At 34.6% G+C, this 18797-nt stretch overlaps 1 protein-coding gene across 4 annotated transcripts in view; it reads left to right on the forward strand.

Moving 5' to 3' along the window:
- PDE4D (phosphodiesterase 4D) overlaps nt 1–18797 on the forward strand; it is a 358961-nt gene that overhangs the window by 27617 nt on the left and 312547 nt on the right. Inside the window, exons 1-2 of one of the 4 annotated variants that reach the window (XM_053969112.1) lie at nt 8892–8903; nt 14494–14636. The exons of 2 other annotated variants lie outside the window; for them this stretch is intronic. In XM_053969112.1, the coding sequence (XP_053825087.1) occupies nt 8892–8903; nt 14494–14636 (155 nt within the window). Of the gene's footprint in view, nt 1–8891; nt 8904–14367; nt 14637–18797 lie in introns of those variants that run through there. One more of the 4 variants, XM_053969111.1, reaches the window with a different exon arrangement.

The following is an 18797-nucleotide window of genomic DNA, read 5'->3' on the forward strand; positions in this document are numbered from 1 at the left end:
GGTGACTTTACTTGTCAAAACTCTACTTTAACTCCCATGTTTTTGACTGCAGAGCTTCAGGCCACTAATTTTTCTTCTGTACTTCTACCTGTGAGACCACTCGGGCTTCAGGAACTATTTTTTTTTTTTCTTTTTTTTTTTTTTTTTGTGTGTGTTTGTTTCTAAATCTGTGTTTGAATAATGTTACTTTTGCAATAAAAGTAACCTTTTAAAAATAAATTTGATTACAACACAGAGTGCCAGAGAGCCATATTTTTACACTGGTGCCTGTAAAAAAGGTATAATTTTATTTTTTTCTGCTGGTAAAGAAAAGAGATGCATTAACTACAGGTTACTTACCTAATTACTGAAAAAGGAAATACAGAAATTACACTTTTGAAGACTGCCTTCTCTGGAACTGTTTCATAGTTGGTTTAAGAATAACAACTTGGTTGTTTGTTGTTTTTCTTTCAATTAATGAGAATGTTAAACCTTCTTTCATCAGTACTAATAAAAGGACTTCTTAAGACATGTTTTAACACTATGAAGGCAGTTTCCTTACCTCTGTGTGAGTTTTCATATCCTGTAAAAGTAACCTAGCTATATGTGTTTTAAGTCCTTTGAATTATGAATATTTTATTTTAAAATATAAAGAGGTATATATGAAAGGCAGTCTTTGTCATATGCAAAGAGAAAGATTTCATTTATCCACTTGTTGGCTCTTTTAAGTATGAAAACATTGGTACTTGTTGAAAAAGGTTAGAGAACACGTTTTTAGTGCAGTATGTGCTCCATTAATATAATCAAGAAATGTAATTTTCTTAATTGTGGTCTGAGAGAAACAAACTGAATACTCACTCCCTTTATGACAGAAGAATGGGATTTGTATTATCATACACTTACTGCAGTTGATGATAAGAAGTGTATAAAAATCTGTGGCAATGTTGCAAGAAGTATATTCAATAGACTTTTATACTATATTTCTGTATTCTTAAAGCAGTCTTCTTAAATACTTTCAAAGGTGAGACATCTCTCCTGCTGTGCAGTGTTCTTAATATGGCAGTTCTGGTAAGGGGAAATGAATTTTTAAAATGCTTTATCCTCAACTGATACTTTGAAAAGATTATGACATTGTCATTAGAAGTCTCTGAAAGTCTCTGTGTTTCTTTGGGAATGATTACATTACTGTTATTTTTTAGCCCAACAATCATGTTTTATGCAAGTGGATATGGAAGTGTTTTCTCCCTTGAAATAACTTAATTTCATATCAAATATAAATCCAGATTCACTTAGTGGAAGTGATGCACTCCAAGTCCATTCAGAATTGAAGATGGCTAAAAACTAGCAAATTTATAAGAAATGGCATTTGCAATAACAGCTATTGGGAGTCATCACTATAAATTTTCATCAATCCTTTATAATTTCACAGAAATCTGCATATTCTTATATTCATTTTACTCTCTTGGTACTTTAGCATACCTAATCTTTCAGGCTTGCAATACAGTTTTTGAAAACTGCACTCTGAAAATCCTCCACTTTAAGCATGTTTCTAAATTCCTTACTCTCACTTCCTGTCCACAAACAAATCTTATGCTTATTCTGATGTCTTGAGGTATCTATTGTTGTCTTTTGGTGTTCTCATTTTTTGTCTCTGCTGTAATACGCAGAACACTATTATTTAAAAAGTCTAGTTTTATTCAACTGGGGTTTTTCCTTTTGTTCCTAAACATATTATTGAATACATTTATTCCTCCTCTTTTTTCCTCTTCACATGAAGTTAAAACTCAAATTACTCTTCTTCAAATCTCTACAGTTTCCATTTCAGAAATTCTTTTTTGCTAGCTTTTCCCTCTTGCATGTTACCATGACTTTTAACTATTAAATGGAGACCACTGTTAACTCTTCCAGAACAGTTGTTTGTGGAGAGGGCAATGGTTCGTCAAGTCCAGAATTTATTTTTTGACTGTGATTTTCTCCATAGGCAAGTTTCTAAGAAAAAGTCTTTTAAGAAAAAGTGTAAGAACAGCACAAGCATATATGATAAGCCTACTTAAGACATTTTCATCTCTCAGCCATTTTCATTTTTGAATCTTCTATGCAGGATGTGGATCCTATTGAATTAACAGTGACATGGATTTCTTTCCCATGAACTTGTTTACTATGCCTTTCAGCTCATACAAACTTTTGTTATCTGTAGCCACTCTTCACAAAGACTTCCAGAGATAAACTATGTGTTACATAAATAACTGAATTGTTCATCTTTGAACTTCATCCCCACTAGCTTCATGTCATGCCCTGTCCCCATATCAGAAAACAGAACAAAATATTTAGCATGTCACCTTTCCTTAGACATAATCTTGTAGATGAGTTTGCCTCTGCTGTATTTGCTTGCATTCTGTTTTTCTTATATATTTGCAGTGTATTATTGTGGACTTAACCTAATTATGAAAACCTGTATTAATTTTTAAAAATTCTCTGGTCCATAATTGTGAGTGATAAGGCAGCATGCAGACTCAGAGAGTCCCATATGTTCCTGAGATCTCTAGCCAGCCTCCTGCTACAGCATGTTGCTCAGGCACTCCCTACTTGGGTTTTGAGTACCTCCATGGGTAGAGTTTCTACAGCCTTTTGGGACAGTGTGTTGCGATGTCCAGCCATCCTCATGGGAATTCTTTTTTTATACATCCAGTCAGAATATAACATGTTCCAGCTTGTATCTACTGCCACTTACCTGTGCAGTTCTGCTGTGAGTCTCACTCCCTCTTCTCCACACCTTCCTATTAAGTGGTTGCAGACAGTGCTGAGGTCCCAACTTAATTTTCTTTCCTTACAGATGAACAAACCTACTTTTCTTAGTCTTTGAGTCATTCTCTGGACTTGTTCCACTATGTCAGTGTCTTTCTTGCACTTAGAAGCCCAAAAGTTAGCGTGCTATTCTCCATGTGGTCTTAAGATGGTGAAAATCACTTTATTCAGTCTGCTGAGACCAATTTTGTTGATACAGATAAATATGTGGCCTTCATTGCTGCAAGGACAAACTGTGGAAGCTTATTAGCTTGCTAAATAAGTTCTTGTCCACTCTGGTCTTTTCTGGGTGGCTTTTCCTGTACCTACTGCATGGAGTTATTCCATTCCAGCTATAACATTTTGCACTTAATCATTGTTGAACTCCTTGACAATTCTGGCATCAAAATACTTTTATGTCCCAAATAGCAGCCTTGCCTTCCACTTATCAACCACCCCCAGTCTGGTGTCACAACTGTAGCTCTCTGTTGCAGATGCAGAAAACTCAGATTCTGTAGCAGCCTGGAGATGTAGGTTAAAAATAGAAATTCAGATTTGTCAGTGTTTAAGACTAAATGTGTTTGAACAAAGAAAGCAAACTTTTATTATAGGTTAAAAACTACTAGTAATTTCACTGCTAAAAACAGTCAAACTGTTGAATGTCACTGAATAGCAACAAAGTGCAAGAGAGTACCTTCACGCTAAATTCAGTGTAAAGCAAAATTAAAAAAAAAAGTCCAAAAATATTGCTAATGAGTGTGAGGGAGGTTTCAGGTACTATGCTTTTTCTTTCTCTCTGGATTCCTATGTTCCATACTTGCTCAGCTTGCCCCTGCAGTGAGCATGTTTGCCATACAGTGTTTATTTACAGGCACTCAGAGGAGCTCAGCTACAAGCAGATTTTACAGTTTCAGCCTAGTGCCTACCACTTTGCCTCTCACACAGCTGACCTGTCATTTCTCCCATCCTCCAGTCACTTTAAAACAGTGCACACAAGAAATTATGCTTGGTGCTTCTAATTTCATAACTGAAAAAAAAAAGTTCTATGAACTGATTAATGTCCTGTGAGGAAAAGAACTGCTGGCTGAAGCCATTCAGTGCTTCCAATATTACCTAGAATGATCGGGCACAACATGCTTAACTCTGATTGAAATATACAGATTTTGCCCCTTCAGAAGGAAAGTGTTAATCAAACTTTTTCTACTGACCAGTGTTTACAAGAAGATACAGTTCAACTGAGATAAGTAACACTGGTTGTACTAGAGAGGGTCTTGAATTAATTAAATTTGATTAAGGATCTTCACTTTCATTGACTTTGAGAAGATCTTGCCAACTCTTGTGTGTTATTTTACTCTCCTCTAGAATTTTGGTTTTTCCAGTAAACATGGTGTTTTCTTCCCTGCCACTCTTACTCAAGAGACATTGACAAAACCCCTGCTATTTTAAACTTCTGCTTTGCTTCCTCTACTTTAAAACCTGGATCACATTTTTAATCAAGTCCAGCCTTTCTCTTGTTCTATACTGTATGACTTGCAGCTGTGCCTCCCCTTACCTGTACTGCAGGTCATAATTTCTAGCTATGTTCAGAAGACAAAAATTAAGAGGGAAAATGGCAGTTGCAGCATGGAAAATTGGAATAGCACTGCTGTGGTTTAATGCCAGCATCCCACAGACCTGGAAGAGTAAAGGTGAGGAAACGAATTGAGATAAAGACCGTTTAATGGCACAGAAAAGGAAGTAAATAATAATACTTATAATAATAATAATAATAATAATAAAGTCGGAATGCACAAAACAAGTGATGCCCAGTGCAATTGCTTATCACTCCCTGATCGATACCACTTTCTAAGCGGTGGCCTCCAGCCAGCTTTCCTACTTTTTTAATGTACTAAGCATGATGTCATATTGTATGTTCCCTTGGCCAGTTTGGGTCAGCTTGTGTGTCTCCAGCTTTCTTTTTGGCTGGGTGTGAGAAACAGGGAAGTCTTTGACTTAGAATAACTACTACTTAGCAACAATTAAAGCCATCAGTGTTTTATCAATGTTAGTCTCATATTGAATCCAAAAAAACAGCACTGTACAGCTACTAGAAAGAAAATTAACTATATTCCAGCCAAAATTAACTCTATCCCAGACCATATTTACCCCTTATTTAGCACCATTTACGAAATATTCAGGTTCCACACTTTCCAATTAATCAATTGGAAAGTGTCTGTCTTTTGCCTGTCTTTTGATATATACACGTAGATACCATTCTCTTAGAAATGAAAATAATATCACCTTCAGGGAGAATTTAGGTTTTTCTTAGTGCATTCTTTTCCTTTGGTTTTAAAATGACAAAATCACAGAACAGTAAAAGTTGTAAGGGGTTAACTTCGTACAACATCTCTGCTCAAGCAGGGCCATCCTAGAGCATGTGTGTCCAGACAGTTCTGGAATATCTTCTGTGTGGGAGACTCCACAGCCTCTCTAGACAACTGTTCCAGTGCTCTGTAGGCCACCTGCACAGTAAAGAAGTTCTTTCTTCCTTATTGTCCATGTGGAATTTCTGTGCATCAATTTCTGTTTGTTGCCTTTTGTCCTGTTTGGCACCACTGAGAACAGCCTGGTCCATCCTCTTCTGTCACATACCTGTATACACTGACAAGTTCCCCTCTCAGTCATCTCTTCTTCAGGTTGAACAGGCCCAGCTTCATGTCTCTGTTGTCCTGAGGAGCACAGAACTGAGCACAGCACTCCACGTGAGGTCTCACCAGAGCTGAGTAGATGAGCAGGATCACCTTCTTTGATCACAATGAGATCAAAGTCCTGTGACTGTACACAGATCTATATTTCATCCTGTTTGTTCACCATACTGCAAGTATTGGTTTACATTTGGTTGTGTCAATATCCCAGTAGGATTGCAAAGGGTTGCCCTATAGTCCTGTTTTGTAATTAAGTCTTTCACTATTTGTGCTTGCTCAAGCCTCCTTTTGCTACTGGGGTGGTCACTATAGCTCTGCCGTTCCCACACCTTGTCTCTTCAAGGCTGGAAATATTCCCAACCCCCTATTACCTGATAATTCAAATCTGGTTTAAGGTCTCTCAACAAGCCCTGCTAGCTTGTCAGCTAAGATCCTTTTCCACATTTGGGGCAGCCCCATTTTTTACCAGCAGGCTTGCTGTTGTTTAAACTGACTGTGATCAAAACCCCATTTTTTGTCTGGTAACACTTGTCTCAAAGCCAGATATCCATCTACATGATTATCCTGTTTCTTGCTCCATCATTCAGAGCAAATGGCAGGACAGAAGAGAATACAGCATGTGCCCCAGGTCCCTTGACCAGCTGTCCCAAGGCCCTGAGTTCTGTCTTGATTGTCCACAACTTTTCTGTTGGGAGCTCAACACTGCTCACCTAGAAAACCATTAGAGCGTAATAATCCATGTGCTGAATCAGGCTAGGAAGTTTCTTGGTGACATCCCTTACCTGGATCTCAGTGATAATACACCTCCCGATGGGTTGGGTCTGGTTGGCATATTGGGCCCTCCATTCCTCTAAAAAGGGGACTAGTATCCTTCTTTTATTTATATTTGAGGAGACTGCGATGAAGGGGTGGGCTGCCCTGCCCTAGGCAATCCTTCTATTCCAGTAGAACCTTCATCCACTTCCTCATTTCCCTGTTTTTCAGATTCCATGGCCTCACAGGATCAAGGTATAGACTCAATATTTATTCTTAATGGTTATCTTAGGATGATATCTAATTATTTCAAATATAATAAAACCCCAAGACACTGTGAAAATAAGAAACAAAAGGCAGAATTATAAAACTAATTTTTTTATAACATTTATTACATTTATAAATTTTTTTTTAGTGAGTTTTATGTGTGTTCCTTGCTAACATTAAATAGAAGAAGCATAGAAAGTATAATATAAATTTCAGCTTAGAATTTTGGATTCTGCAATTACAACTCTTTCATTTAATTTTTTATGATTCATATAATTTTTGATTCATATATATAATTATATGATTATTATAATTATATGATTCATATAATTTTTTATGTAAAGTTAGTATGATTTGGTTTCAGTCAGTAATCCAGGGGTGTGATTGTAACACAAATACTATAATATTCTGTAAAGATCTGCTGATTGTTCTTGCCCTCAGTTTTATAAATTAAAAAAGAGACATTTTGATTACAGTTATATCTGACAAGAGTGTTTGAAACATTGAACTTCTCCGAATATACAGGTGTCCCTTAAATCAGTTGTGAAGTGCTGGTACAGATTTGTTTAATTCTGCCTTTAAGAACTCTGGTTTAGGATTTTTCCTGTAGAGGGTGACAGAGGACTGATGACTTCTTATTTCATTTTCATAGTTCTAGAGATTGTTCCTGTCCCCATTTGAAGTCAATAGACATAGGCTCAGTGAAAAACTCTCTATAGTAATAATTTTGGCCAGTCTATCAGGTGATCTTAAAGCTCTGCTAATTTTTTTTTTGCCTAAATATAACAGTTTTCTTTACCTCACAGAGTACTGCAGTCGTTTGGATTATCTGATAGCAGATTTAAATGTGAAGATTTAAACATATCTTCAGATTTAAATATATTTCAGATTTAAATAAATATATTTTATATTTAAATAGATTTTTATTCTTCTGTAATTACGATTGCCATATGATGTACCTCAATAAATTATTTTCTAGGTAGATGCAGTAAAATGCCCACTTTGTTTCCATTTTTCTCTGGGACATTACTTATACCTATATTTATAACTTTCTATACTGTGCACCAAGCTCTAGTCTCATACAAAACCGATCTCTTACTATACAAAAATTTATAAGGCATATGCAACCAAAAGGAGTTTTGAAGGTTTCTTTCCAAGTACATTTAAAAAAATGTAACAGTATTTAAAACTGCAGAGTAGAATTCTGCAAGATAGAATCAAATTTTGATAAAAGATTTATGTAACTTAAGTCCTACTTAAGATTAAGAAATACACACTATAAAATTGGCAAGCACACAAACACCTACTGTTGATTCCAGAGAGGTTTCTGAAATTCATACTTTCTGAGGCAATTCTATAAAGAAAAAAGTGTTATGCATTTAAAGTATCACAATCCCAAACTTTTCCATGTAGGGAAGAAATTTTTTTCCCTTGAAATTCTTTCAGGGTGCCAATTCTTAATAACACTGTAGAATAGAATCCTTTGTGTTAATTATGTTCCAATTCTTTCAAATCTGCCAAGTGACCAGCTTAACATCTGTAGAAAAGATACAGAAATTATTCCAAGTGAATTGTATGAATAGTTTTTTTGATGTTTCATTTTATTTTGTACTCAAAATTTTAGAAACTTCAGACTTGTAAAAACCAACTTACAATAATGGGTTTGAACAGAAGCATTTATAAGTTCCACAACCTAAAAAGGACTTCCCAGGCTCTGAGGCATCCTGTGATATTAAACCTTGTTAAATAGCTATGTTCCTCTTTTAATGCACTTATTTTTTTTGCCATTAAGTAGTAGCTCATCTCCAGACAATGAATTAGTTATTAAGACTCATTAAGGCAATCTTAATGTAGACTTTTAGACTCATATTCTTTTCTTCTAATCTCTCACAGTTTTGTAAATATTTCTTTGAATTCTTCTCAGCTGTTAGTGCATGATCAAAATGACAAATTATTTGAAATACAGCAGATGGTGTAGATTTCTTATAAAGTAAACTCTCTGTGCATGTGTCTGACCTCAGAGAAATGTACATGTTTATTTATGCATTACATTCTGGCTTAACCACTATGCTTGGAGAGCCTGGGTTAAGTCTAGTTTGGTAAGACATATTGCTTGTGCTAACTTAAAAAATAAACTCTAAAGTTTAGGAATCTGGAATGTTGATGTACTTTTTTTGCAACTACTTATGATACTTTATAATCCTTATCCTAGATTTTTACAAAGCCGTGATCTATTCACTGCTATCAATAGGCAAAATTATGCTCCCAAGATTAGGCTATACAGTTTTCTAAAGGTTCTAACAGTATCTACCATGAGTCTACCCTTAAGAGATCTAGGATTACAACGAAAAACTTGCTTAGCTGCTATGATTTTAAATGAAGTCTATATCCCTATGAAACACAGACTAGGGGATTGGACTCAGCATGGTTCCTTCTGTGCTGTGTCCTTTCCACTGACCTTTCCTTTCCCTTCTCCTCAGGACTGCTCTTCAAAGCAATTTATGCTTGTAATTGTTTTTTGCTCATGTGGGCCAAGTCCTTCCTTGGAATTAACTAACAGCGATCAGATATATTTGAGCATTGCAGTGGCAGAAATGCTGCCTAACACTCCTGCCTTTTCTTTGACATAATTATGTAGAAGTACATTAATTTCCCTTAATCTTACCCCATAAAATGTGGGTTTTTTTGTTTGTTTGTTTTTGTAGAAGCATGACAACATTTGCAAACATGATTTATGAAGTCATGTTTTACTGACTTGCAAAGTGAATTTGAACTGATATTCTGAAACATTTTTTAGAAACTTCTCAAGAATGGAAGTGCTCTAGAATTTTAAGTGACAGCAAATGGTTTTATTATAGTGCTAAACATATCATACCCAGTTTCATGTGTATTCTGTTCCTCTTTTGAGAATATATTTGTAAATATATGTGTGTCTGATTATGATTTTGAAAGGTGTTTTAATGCCATTTTAAGTACATTGTTCTGTTAGGATGTTAAAAGTGTACTCAGATCAAAGACAAAAAGTGAATACAGCAGCCTAGAATTTCCTTTGAATATTTAGAGGTGCATGTGTTTCTTGTACTTTGGTCTGTTAAAGGCTTTATCTCTTGGTGTATGCCTGTCATTTCTGTGCTAAGTGCAGCTAATCCCCTTCTTAGTTGCCTGTAGTAAGCTGCATAGTACCTATGGTCTCCTCAGCAGGCCATGCTAGGAAAGTGCTAGGAAAACAGTCTCATAAACATTACCCTGCAAGTGGCAAATCCATGAATACCATCCCAGCTCTTTGAGAATGTGGCAATTGACAGGTATTGAACTTTGCTAACACATAACATTTTATTAAGACTTCTATCACCTGATAATTTCTTCTTTTATCCTTTTCTTCCTCACTACTATGCTCCTCAATTAATTTATCAACCTTTCTTTCCAAATAAGAATCATATTGCTATCCAAGATTCTTATTTTCTACTTTATCTGGAACAATTCTCTTATGTCACCCCATACCTTTTTTGCTCCAGGAAATTAAACCATGGCATACCAGCCATTCTTCACAACCACCTCCGACTTTTTCTTCTTTTCTCTTCACTTCTGTGCCACTCTTAGGTGCCCTAGTGCCTCAGTGTGGTCTGACCTTACAGCTGCTCCTGCTTTAAGCAGGAGAGCAGGCTTGATCATTATCACCTTCTGTGATCCTATGATACTGATCTGCTTGCTTTCAAAGAAGTAACACATTGGAGGGTTGTTTTTGGCTTGCATTCCTATGTCTCTGGAATTCTCTACTTGGTCCCAAGTAAGATGCAAAAAAAGTTCTGCTCCTTCCAAGTGACTGCACTTATTCTCTAATAAGAAAAACACTGTTCAAGGTAATTTGAAATAGACACGATCACATGATAGATTTTATATGTTGATTAGCAGTTAAAAATTAAAGTAAGTTTATCATACTCTGTGTTCAAAGTAATTGTTACAAAGAAAGTACTTTAAATCCTTATTTATTTTCTTTTATGTAAGATCAAATACATGTTTAATCTTGCACAGTATTCTCTGCAGAACCAATTTACTTATTCTTTCTAGATGCTGCAGCTCAGAAAGTCTTTGTAATTAACAGAAAAGTAAGCACTTTAAGCCTCTATTTTTTTAAAGTACATTTTTCATACGGTACATATTTCTTAGGAAAATTTGTGAAAAGTACAAGAACTGAAAACTTTAATTTCATTTTTTAGTATCTTTAGGTGGTCACTGGAAGACAGTAATAGCTACTGGAACTTCTAGATTTTTTTGTAATGAATTTCCCTTGTTAGGAGATTCTAATTCTATGCTTTTGTCTTGAGCTTTATAATGAATCAACTGAATGTATAGTAGACAGAATTACATCTGTTCTTGTTATAACTTTTACCTGTGAGATGTGACTATATATAATTTATCTGCAAAATTAGATTTAACTATCTGTGCCTTTAAATAAGACAATACAACATGCTAAAAGGACTGTCAAGATAAACTTTTGTAAATTAGGTATGTATCAGCTCTCAAATTTCTTATTTCAAAAGGACCTATATATATATATATATATATACACTTTGAATTTAATAGAAATTTTCAGTGATTTCATTTCAATAGGCAAAAGCCCAGAAAATTAACTCATCAGAATAAAAGCATGTAAAAATACTTTTCTGGTGGAAATTTTTCGAAGTTTTATTAACAATTTTTGTGATCTTTGTAAGAAAATGAGATGTTTTTATTAAAACACAGTCTAGTAAGTCTGTTTCTTAATTAATCTTTATAGAAAAAGAAGTGCTTTGCTGTCTTTTTTTTTAACAACTTAAACTGGAAATGCTATTTTTTTTCTTTATGGAACAGTTTTCTTTCAAATGATCATTTTAGTACCTGTGTAAACACCTCATGCTACTGCTATTTTTCTGCTTTATCTTCCCCCAGTTACAGACTCTTAACCTGAGCATTTTGTCTAACTCACATAATGCTTATTTGATGTTGCTGGAAGTTAGATCTCTGCTTTTTTTTTTTTACAGTGAAGACTTTTCATGTTTCTATTTTATAATAAAATCAGTCCACAGGCTTTAAATTTATGAGCATGCTTGAAACTTTTCATAGCTTTTCTTTTTCCTTCCTGGACAAGGAGGAGGAAGATATGCCAAAATGAGGTATCTGGAACATGGATAGTCTATGTGCAGAAAATTAACCTACTAACACAGTCAGGAAAAGCATTTCATTAGGTATTCATGCAAATAATGACTTGGTTCATTTCTTCTGTTAAAAGGACTTATCCTGCTGTTCTATATACATGATATCTTACCTCTTTGAAAATGTAACAAACTCTCAATACCTGTAATGCAAGGTGTCAATGGCCCTTGTTGACTTAGTTTAAAAACCAGGGTAATAAAACTTCTGATTCATGGACTAATGCTTTCCTCTTCCATAATTACCTTTGAAATATAGAACACCTTAAAATATGATCCCAGGTCCACTATGATAAATGTTAATTGTCTTAATGACATCATTGATTGTTGATCTCCAATGGGTCAGCTTGACTAGTTTTATAAAGCTACTGCAGTTGTCTGAAGACCATGCTTTGGAACAGACATCAGATGGCAGTATTTCATAGCATAAAAGAACATAAGTCTCATTATACAGACTGCATTATCTAAAAGAAGTACTTGGAGTTATTATGCAATTGCTAGTGTTTTCTACTAAAGAAGAAAAAATAACAGTCTAACAGAAGGTGATATGTTTGTTCTTCACAGTTAAAAATATTTTAATATATCATACTTTTATTTTGTCTACTTGTTGAAGATGAGTTCTGTGTGTACTATTCTTCCAATTAAGAAGATGTGGAAGCAGTTATTGTGGTAGTTATGTGTTAGTTATGATTTAATAAAATTCTTTGTCTGTCTGTGAAATAACAGCTTATTTCCAGTTTTAATTTTATTCTTAATGAAACAGCTTAAAATTTTGGTTTTTGTAGTTTTAATAGTATCTGGGCTTTGTTCTTTGGTCAGTGTTCATTTTTCCATAATGATTACATTTTCTATAAAATCTTAGAAAAATACACAAAAACAATGCACAATGATTTCTGCATTCTGTAGTGCTGTTCAATACAGAGTTAAATTTGCAAATACATTGCTATCAAATTTCACATATGACACAGTACAGTTAAAACTTGTCTACATAATGGGGTTGACACCTGATAGCAATGTCATTCTTAATGTAAACTGACCTTTCCTCTGCTGTTCTCATCTACTGCTGTCAGCATCATGATGTTCCCTTTATAATCCTCATCAGGAATTGTGGCTTCAGTGCTAAGTACAAAGGTGATTCCTCTCTATTGTGAGAGAAAGCTGCTTTCGCAGGATTTCTGATTTTGCTGCAAAACAGGGAGCAGTATTTGCCTTTCACACCTGGTCATGCAATTGTAAACACCCTTCATCTCACTAAAAGCCAAGACACTGTGTGCTTCAAAGAAAATTCTTATTCACAAAGGAAATTCTAAGACAAAGTATAAGAGGAACAATATATTGTAACAACGAAAATTATATGAAACCAGTGTTCTGATTTTACAAAGATATCTCTCACAGAGAAATCTCTGACAAAATGTTGATTCTTTATTCCTGTAGGATGAACAGGAAATATGGTTATAACTGAAGACTGTTGTTGTTACTGTTGCTGTAAAACAAAACTTTAAGCAAATTTTCACCTGCTTCCCTTTATTACAGTTCATCTGCTGCTAGTAAGTTATCAACACAATTTAACATGTTTATAAAATCTTTGTCTTCCGTAATAAATGAAGTTAGTTATTTTATTAAAAATGTAAAAAAGTATAAGGCTCAGATTTCTTTGACAAAGGTGTTGTTGTATCATAAAATTAAACCATCTTATTTGCATAATTACATGAAAATAAATATGAAATTTATTAGCTGTATGCATTCACCAAATAAATGCAAGTAGTTTTGCCTTTTTATCTTCTGGAAGTTCTCTTTGAATAGCTTTTGATATTTTATTTCCCCATCATCTGTGTATAGAAAAAAGGCATTTCCTTAGTTCAAACAGTGGTAATACTATGATGAAAATACTAAAATAAGAACATCTCATTAAACTGCTAGTAGTAACTGTCATAGTTTTATTTTACGTGCATCTCTTAAATGTTAGGTTTGCTTTTCTGAAAAATATAAGGTAACAAGTATCTGACTTTCCTAAATGCATTTGAAAACTGGTTGTGATAAACTGACTCAAGGGCAGGGAGGAGAACGCAGAAACGAAGCCCTTTTGCACTATTTAATTGTAGCATTTTTTAGCTTAATAGGTAAAAATTTGGAATGTTAAATTCTTCCTGGGGACAAAGATGAGCATGGTAGATACTAGAAAAAACAGAAGAGGTTATTCAGCAGTCCCCCTTTTTCTCCACCTCCCTGGAGGTTCAGGAATACGCAAAGGAAAGAATAATCAAACAAAAGGAGCACACATCTGATGTTTAAGCCCTCCTCCAGCACTTTTTATGTACATAACCAGAAGTCACTCAAGCAGCTGCAGCACATTAGTTACGATAGTTTAACAGGCAGCTTTACAGCTCTGATAAAGGTTGTGCTAAAGCAATTTCTTCCTCCCATGCTCACTTGCTATGATAACTCAGAAGTGATCTTTGGCAGCAGGGCTGTGAAAGGAGTGGTAATGTTTAATCGGTTTCTGTGGAGGAGTTAGCTTGCTTTTTCCTTTGTAGATCATTATCTATAGAAAGACGTTAAGGGCAGGCAACACCATGTTGAAAACAGAATAGGCTGAACTGGTGCAGGGTCTTTGAAGAGTTCTTGGGAACTGATTTAGAAGAGAAATATTTTAAGCAGTTAGGCCAACATTTGATTGTATTAGACCTTAATAACAAAGTTGCTTGAGAAACATGGCTCAGCAGACAAGTCCAGACAATTTACCTGTTCCTGAAGTGGATAATACACACAGTCAAAATCCATGGCTAAATGAAGATCTTGTGAAGACCCTGAGGGAAAACCTGTTGCAACATGAAAAGTCCAGGACAACTCGAAAATCTTCACCTGCTTCTCCCCGGCTGTGTCCAGTTATTTCTCCTCGAAATTCTCCAAGGCTCTTGAGAAGGATGTTTTTAAATAGCAACATACCAAAACAGCGTCGTTTCACTGTGGCACATACCTGGTAAGCGCTGAGGTGGTTGAAATAAAATATTAATTTTTTAAATGGAATATTTATCTCCATGATGTTTGTGTTTCTGTTTCTAGGTTTGATCTCTACATTAATGTCTCTGGTTGAAAAAGACAACTTTCTAACTTGTGACTAAACTTAATTGCAGTCTAGAGGTTTTAAATAGTAATAAATATGAAGTCAGAAAATATATATTTCCTTGTAAATATAAGGCTGCTCAATTTCCTCTGATTTCTTAGGTAATAACTCCATTCTTTCCTTTCCCTCCAAAATAAAAAAAAGTACTTATTTCATTCTGTACTGTTCTGGCCAGAGTGACTTGGCAATTCTTTTCTTTAATGTGCCTGTTGAAAATATTTTATTCTTTTTATTGACAATTTTGGACCCCTTAGCCTCTTAGCAGAATGACGTAAGTCTATCTTTTAACAGTGCTCAAATTTAGAAGGGCATGATAAAGAAGAATGATAGCAATACATATTTCATGTGAAACAGTGGTTTTTATTAAAGCAGTTGCTAGAAAAACAGGAAAGGTGGTAAGGGAAGCCCTTGGTAAATGATTCACTATAGTATTTCTTTGGTAACTTGATCACTTCTTAGATGTGTTTGTGATCAAATCTAAAAAGGACATTCATTTTTTGGATCTATTTCATGTAAAACAGCAGTATTATTTCAGTACTTTTAAAATTATTGTTTCAAAAGATGTTTTATATGAGGTTATTGTAACTCAAAAACACATTTGTGTTTGCTTTGATGGTCTGAGATGTTTGGGTTTTTTGCTTGTGAGTTCTTCCCTACCCCCCCTGCCAATTATTTCTCTAACAAAAATGTAATATAAAGAGAGGAGGGTGATGACATATGTTCAAAGAAAGCAAGTCATGCATTCTAAGCAGCAAGTGAATATGCTCTTGAAGTTTATCTTCATTTGTCTAAAATTAAATATACACTATAGCTATGTGATTGATATGTGCATTGCACATTGTATACTAGTGTGCTTAAATCTTTACTATGTATGTATTTATGTAAAGTACTTCTTGTATAAAATAATATTTTTACCACTGAAAAGCATAAGAAAAAACATGTGCTTTAATAATTTAAGAATACTTTTTTGAAACAAATATACCTGTTCAGATATTGCATGTGTAAAATAGAAAATGAAATATCCAGAATGAAATCAGCATATTTGATGTTTTTTAACAATTATGCATAAATCCCAACTGCTGTTCTGTGTTAAATAATATATAAAACTTCCTGTACATAACAATGTGCAGGTTAAAAAAGCAATTCAGGCAGATCTGGCTTACAATGTTAGATGAAAAAAAATTTGGAAGCTGTAGAGAAGGAAATTATCATGTGTGATTATGCATGTGTAGGCAGTCCAGTATGACAGACAAAGAAAGGGGACAAATATGAAGTTAACAAAAATGATTGGGCAACATAAAAATACACAGGCTTGTATAGCATTAAAAAGTGAAATTTTGTTTAAATTCACTTTCTTTAATGAGCTTCAGAAGTTTGTGTAGAATGCCTTTTTCACCATGATGAATGTAGAAAACACTTGAGGTTTTCCCAAATATGTGAAATATTAGACCTGAAATAAATACCTCATTGTTATGATTTATAAGACAGGCTGATCAGGGTAATAATGTTTTTTTTCCAGCAAGTAGAGAAGTATAGAGTTAAGCAACAAGTTACAATGAGTTACCTGAGAACCTGCAAAGAACAATGTTTATGAAGTGACAAAGCAATGACATACATGATCAGACTTAGGGGCTTGTGGGCTTACAAAGGACATGCAAAATTTATTTGTTGCCAAAGACCATAAAATCTAAAGTTTCTGATATGTCCTCACTTGGTTATCTAGTCAGAAAACTGAGGTGCTATGTGATAGACCTGTGGCTACATAGGCTCTATAGTGGTTTTAATTCCATTTGCATATATAGAACTTTAGACCGCTTATAGGAAAACAGTGCATTTGAAAATGGAGTAGTTGTAACCTTAATTCAAAATGTTATACTATGAAATATCCATTCCGGGGTTAGTTTGGCCCACTGTAGTAATGAACATCTCTGCTTTATTTTTCTTATATTTCTAATATAATCTATTTCTAATGTAATGGTTTTGTAATTTAAGAGAAGCTGTTGAATTCATGTATACATCTTTTTTGTTTAGTGCACTGTTCATACAGGCATTAAAATTTTTAATAGCATGATCTTATTCAAACCACGAGTAAGCTGGTAAGCCATTCTGACTTTGCAAAATGTCATTAATTTGATTTTTTTTAATTTTCTTTTTTTTTCCTAGTGATTAGGTTATGTAAATAGATAGCATAAGAAGTAAATGTATGACACTAAAGATACTGCTGTGTGTTGCAGTGATGCCAAACAGCCACCACAGATCCAGAGTGCTAAAACTCCCTAATTTAGATTGTACCTAGCTCCCTGATTTCAAGGTTCTGAAACAGCATTCACATACAGTCAAGAAGTGAGTGGGAGTTTCATGAATCGTTTTGGCAATCCATTTCTCTCCCTTTTTTATCATAGTCTATAGCTCACTCACTGTAATGTCTTGGATTGTAGAACTTTTGACACCAAAATGCATTTTCTTTATCACGTGACCATTATCTTTTCACAGTAATAATTCAGTTATCACTTTTAGTCATTTTACCAGTCATTCTTGATTTCCTTTTTTTATTCTTCTCTCCCTTCTCTACCCCTGAATTCATTCAAGCACTTGAAGGATAAACTGCTACTTTAAGGATTTTAGAGAGGAAAAGCCTTCCGAGTTGAAATTGAAGGGTTTAATTGGCAGAGGTGCATAAGGCCTTCATTTTTGTTGGAGAAATTCTGAGAATATCCCTCAGTTTCTGAGAATGTTAGTTCTGCCTAAAACTGAAATTAAAACTAGTTATCTTGAACTTTTAGCCTGGATTCCTCTCAGTCTCTAAACAATATCAGTCTACAGTCTGTAGGATAAAACCACAGCAACTACAAGTGTTTAAGTTTTGTGGCCAGGATTTCAAGCAAACTCTACGCAAACCTAAATTCCATTTCCTCACAAATCTGTCTTATATTGTATCTTGTATTGTATTGCTTTAAGATCTCATCAATTTAGTGACTCCACAGCACATATTACAGCTGGACATGGACAAGATAAATTAAGTCCCTTGGTATGTGCTTGACAAATCAGTTTCTGGATTGTCTTGATTTGTTCTTAATAAAGCTTTTAAAAATGGGCTGATTACCTCAGTGCATTTTGGCAGGATGGGTCTCAAGGGTGGAACACACACGCTGTGATTTGTGAGGAGAGAGGGAAAGAGACTGTCAGTTCCCATCTGTGTGGACATCTAGCGTCTGTGATCCCTCACACACACACTGCCCAAAGATCTGTGGAAGGATGTTTAGATACTTTAAATCTTACACTCTTAGTGAACTTATGTGGAAAGTCAGCTTTCCTTAATTGTCTATGAAAAATTCCTTTCTGTAAAGGGAGGAAAAGCAAGAAAGATAAATATTTGGAGCAGGATAGTAAAGTCAGTGGAACATAACAACTAAATTATATCTGTTTAATTGAAAGGATGAAGTCATGGAACATATGTGCTTGTTTTTTTGACTTCTGTTTGCTGCCTTAATCCTTCTCAGTGAATACAAAATGATCAACCAGTTGTTTTTTTCTGTATTATATGTAACTTTGGACAGTGCATTTGCTGCTTTTGTGATTTTTTTTTTTTTGTGTATGTGTTCAGAGACAGCAGCTAGTGATATATGCCTGTCTTCTAAGTCATATAAAGTGGATTTGTTATTCACAGGTACAGTGTGAGGGTTCCCCTTTGAAACTGTTCCCTTTCCAGCTCTTATGGAGTTCATTTAGTACTTCCTGATGTTCAGGGCCTTGTGCTCTTTAGAAGTTTTTTAAAAACATGTACCCCCAAAACTAAGAATTTAATGCAATTAATAATACAAGTATGTGCTCAGTTAAACGGAGTACTTTTATCTGAATTTAGTCAGTCTTTGTCCCCACCCATAGCAAATATTTTACATTGACTTTGGCATTCAGATATGAAAACGATAGATGCCTTAGAAATAGTTTAGATAGATATGGGCAAGGTGTGCCATTTTAAGTTTCGGGAATGTAACTGTCATAAGCATACCCATAAAA

The sequence above is a fragment of the Vidua chalybeata genome, chromosome Z, assembly GCF_026979565.1.
Source record: "Vidua chalybeata isolate OUT-0048 chromosome Z, bVidCha1 merged haplotype, whole genome shotgun sequence".
In the NCBI taxonomy this organism is placed as follows: Eukaryota; Metazoa; Chordata; class Aves; order Passeriformes; family Viduidae; genus Vidua; species Vidua chalybeata.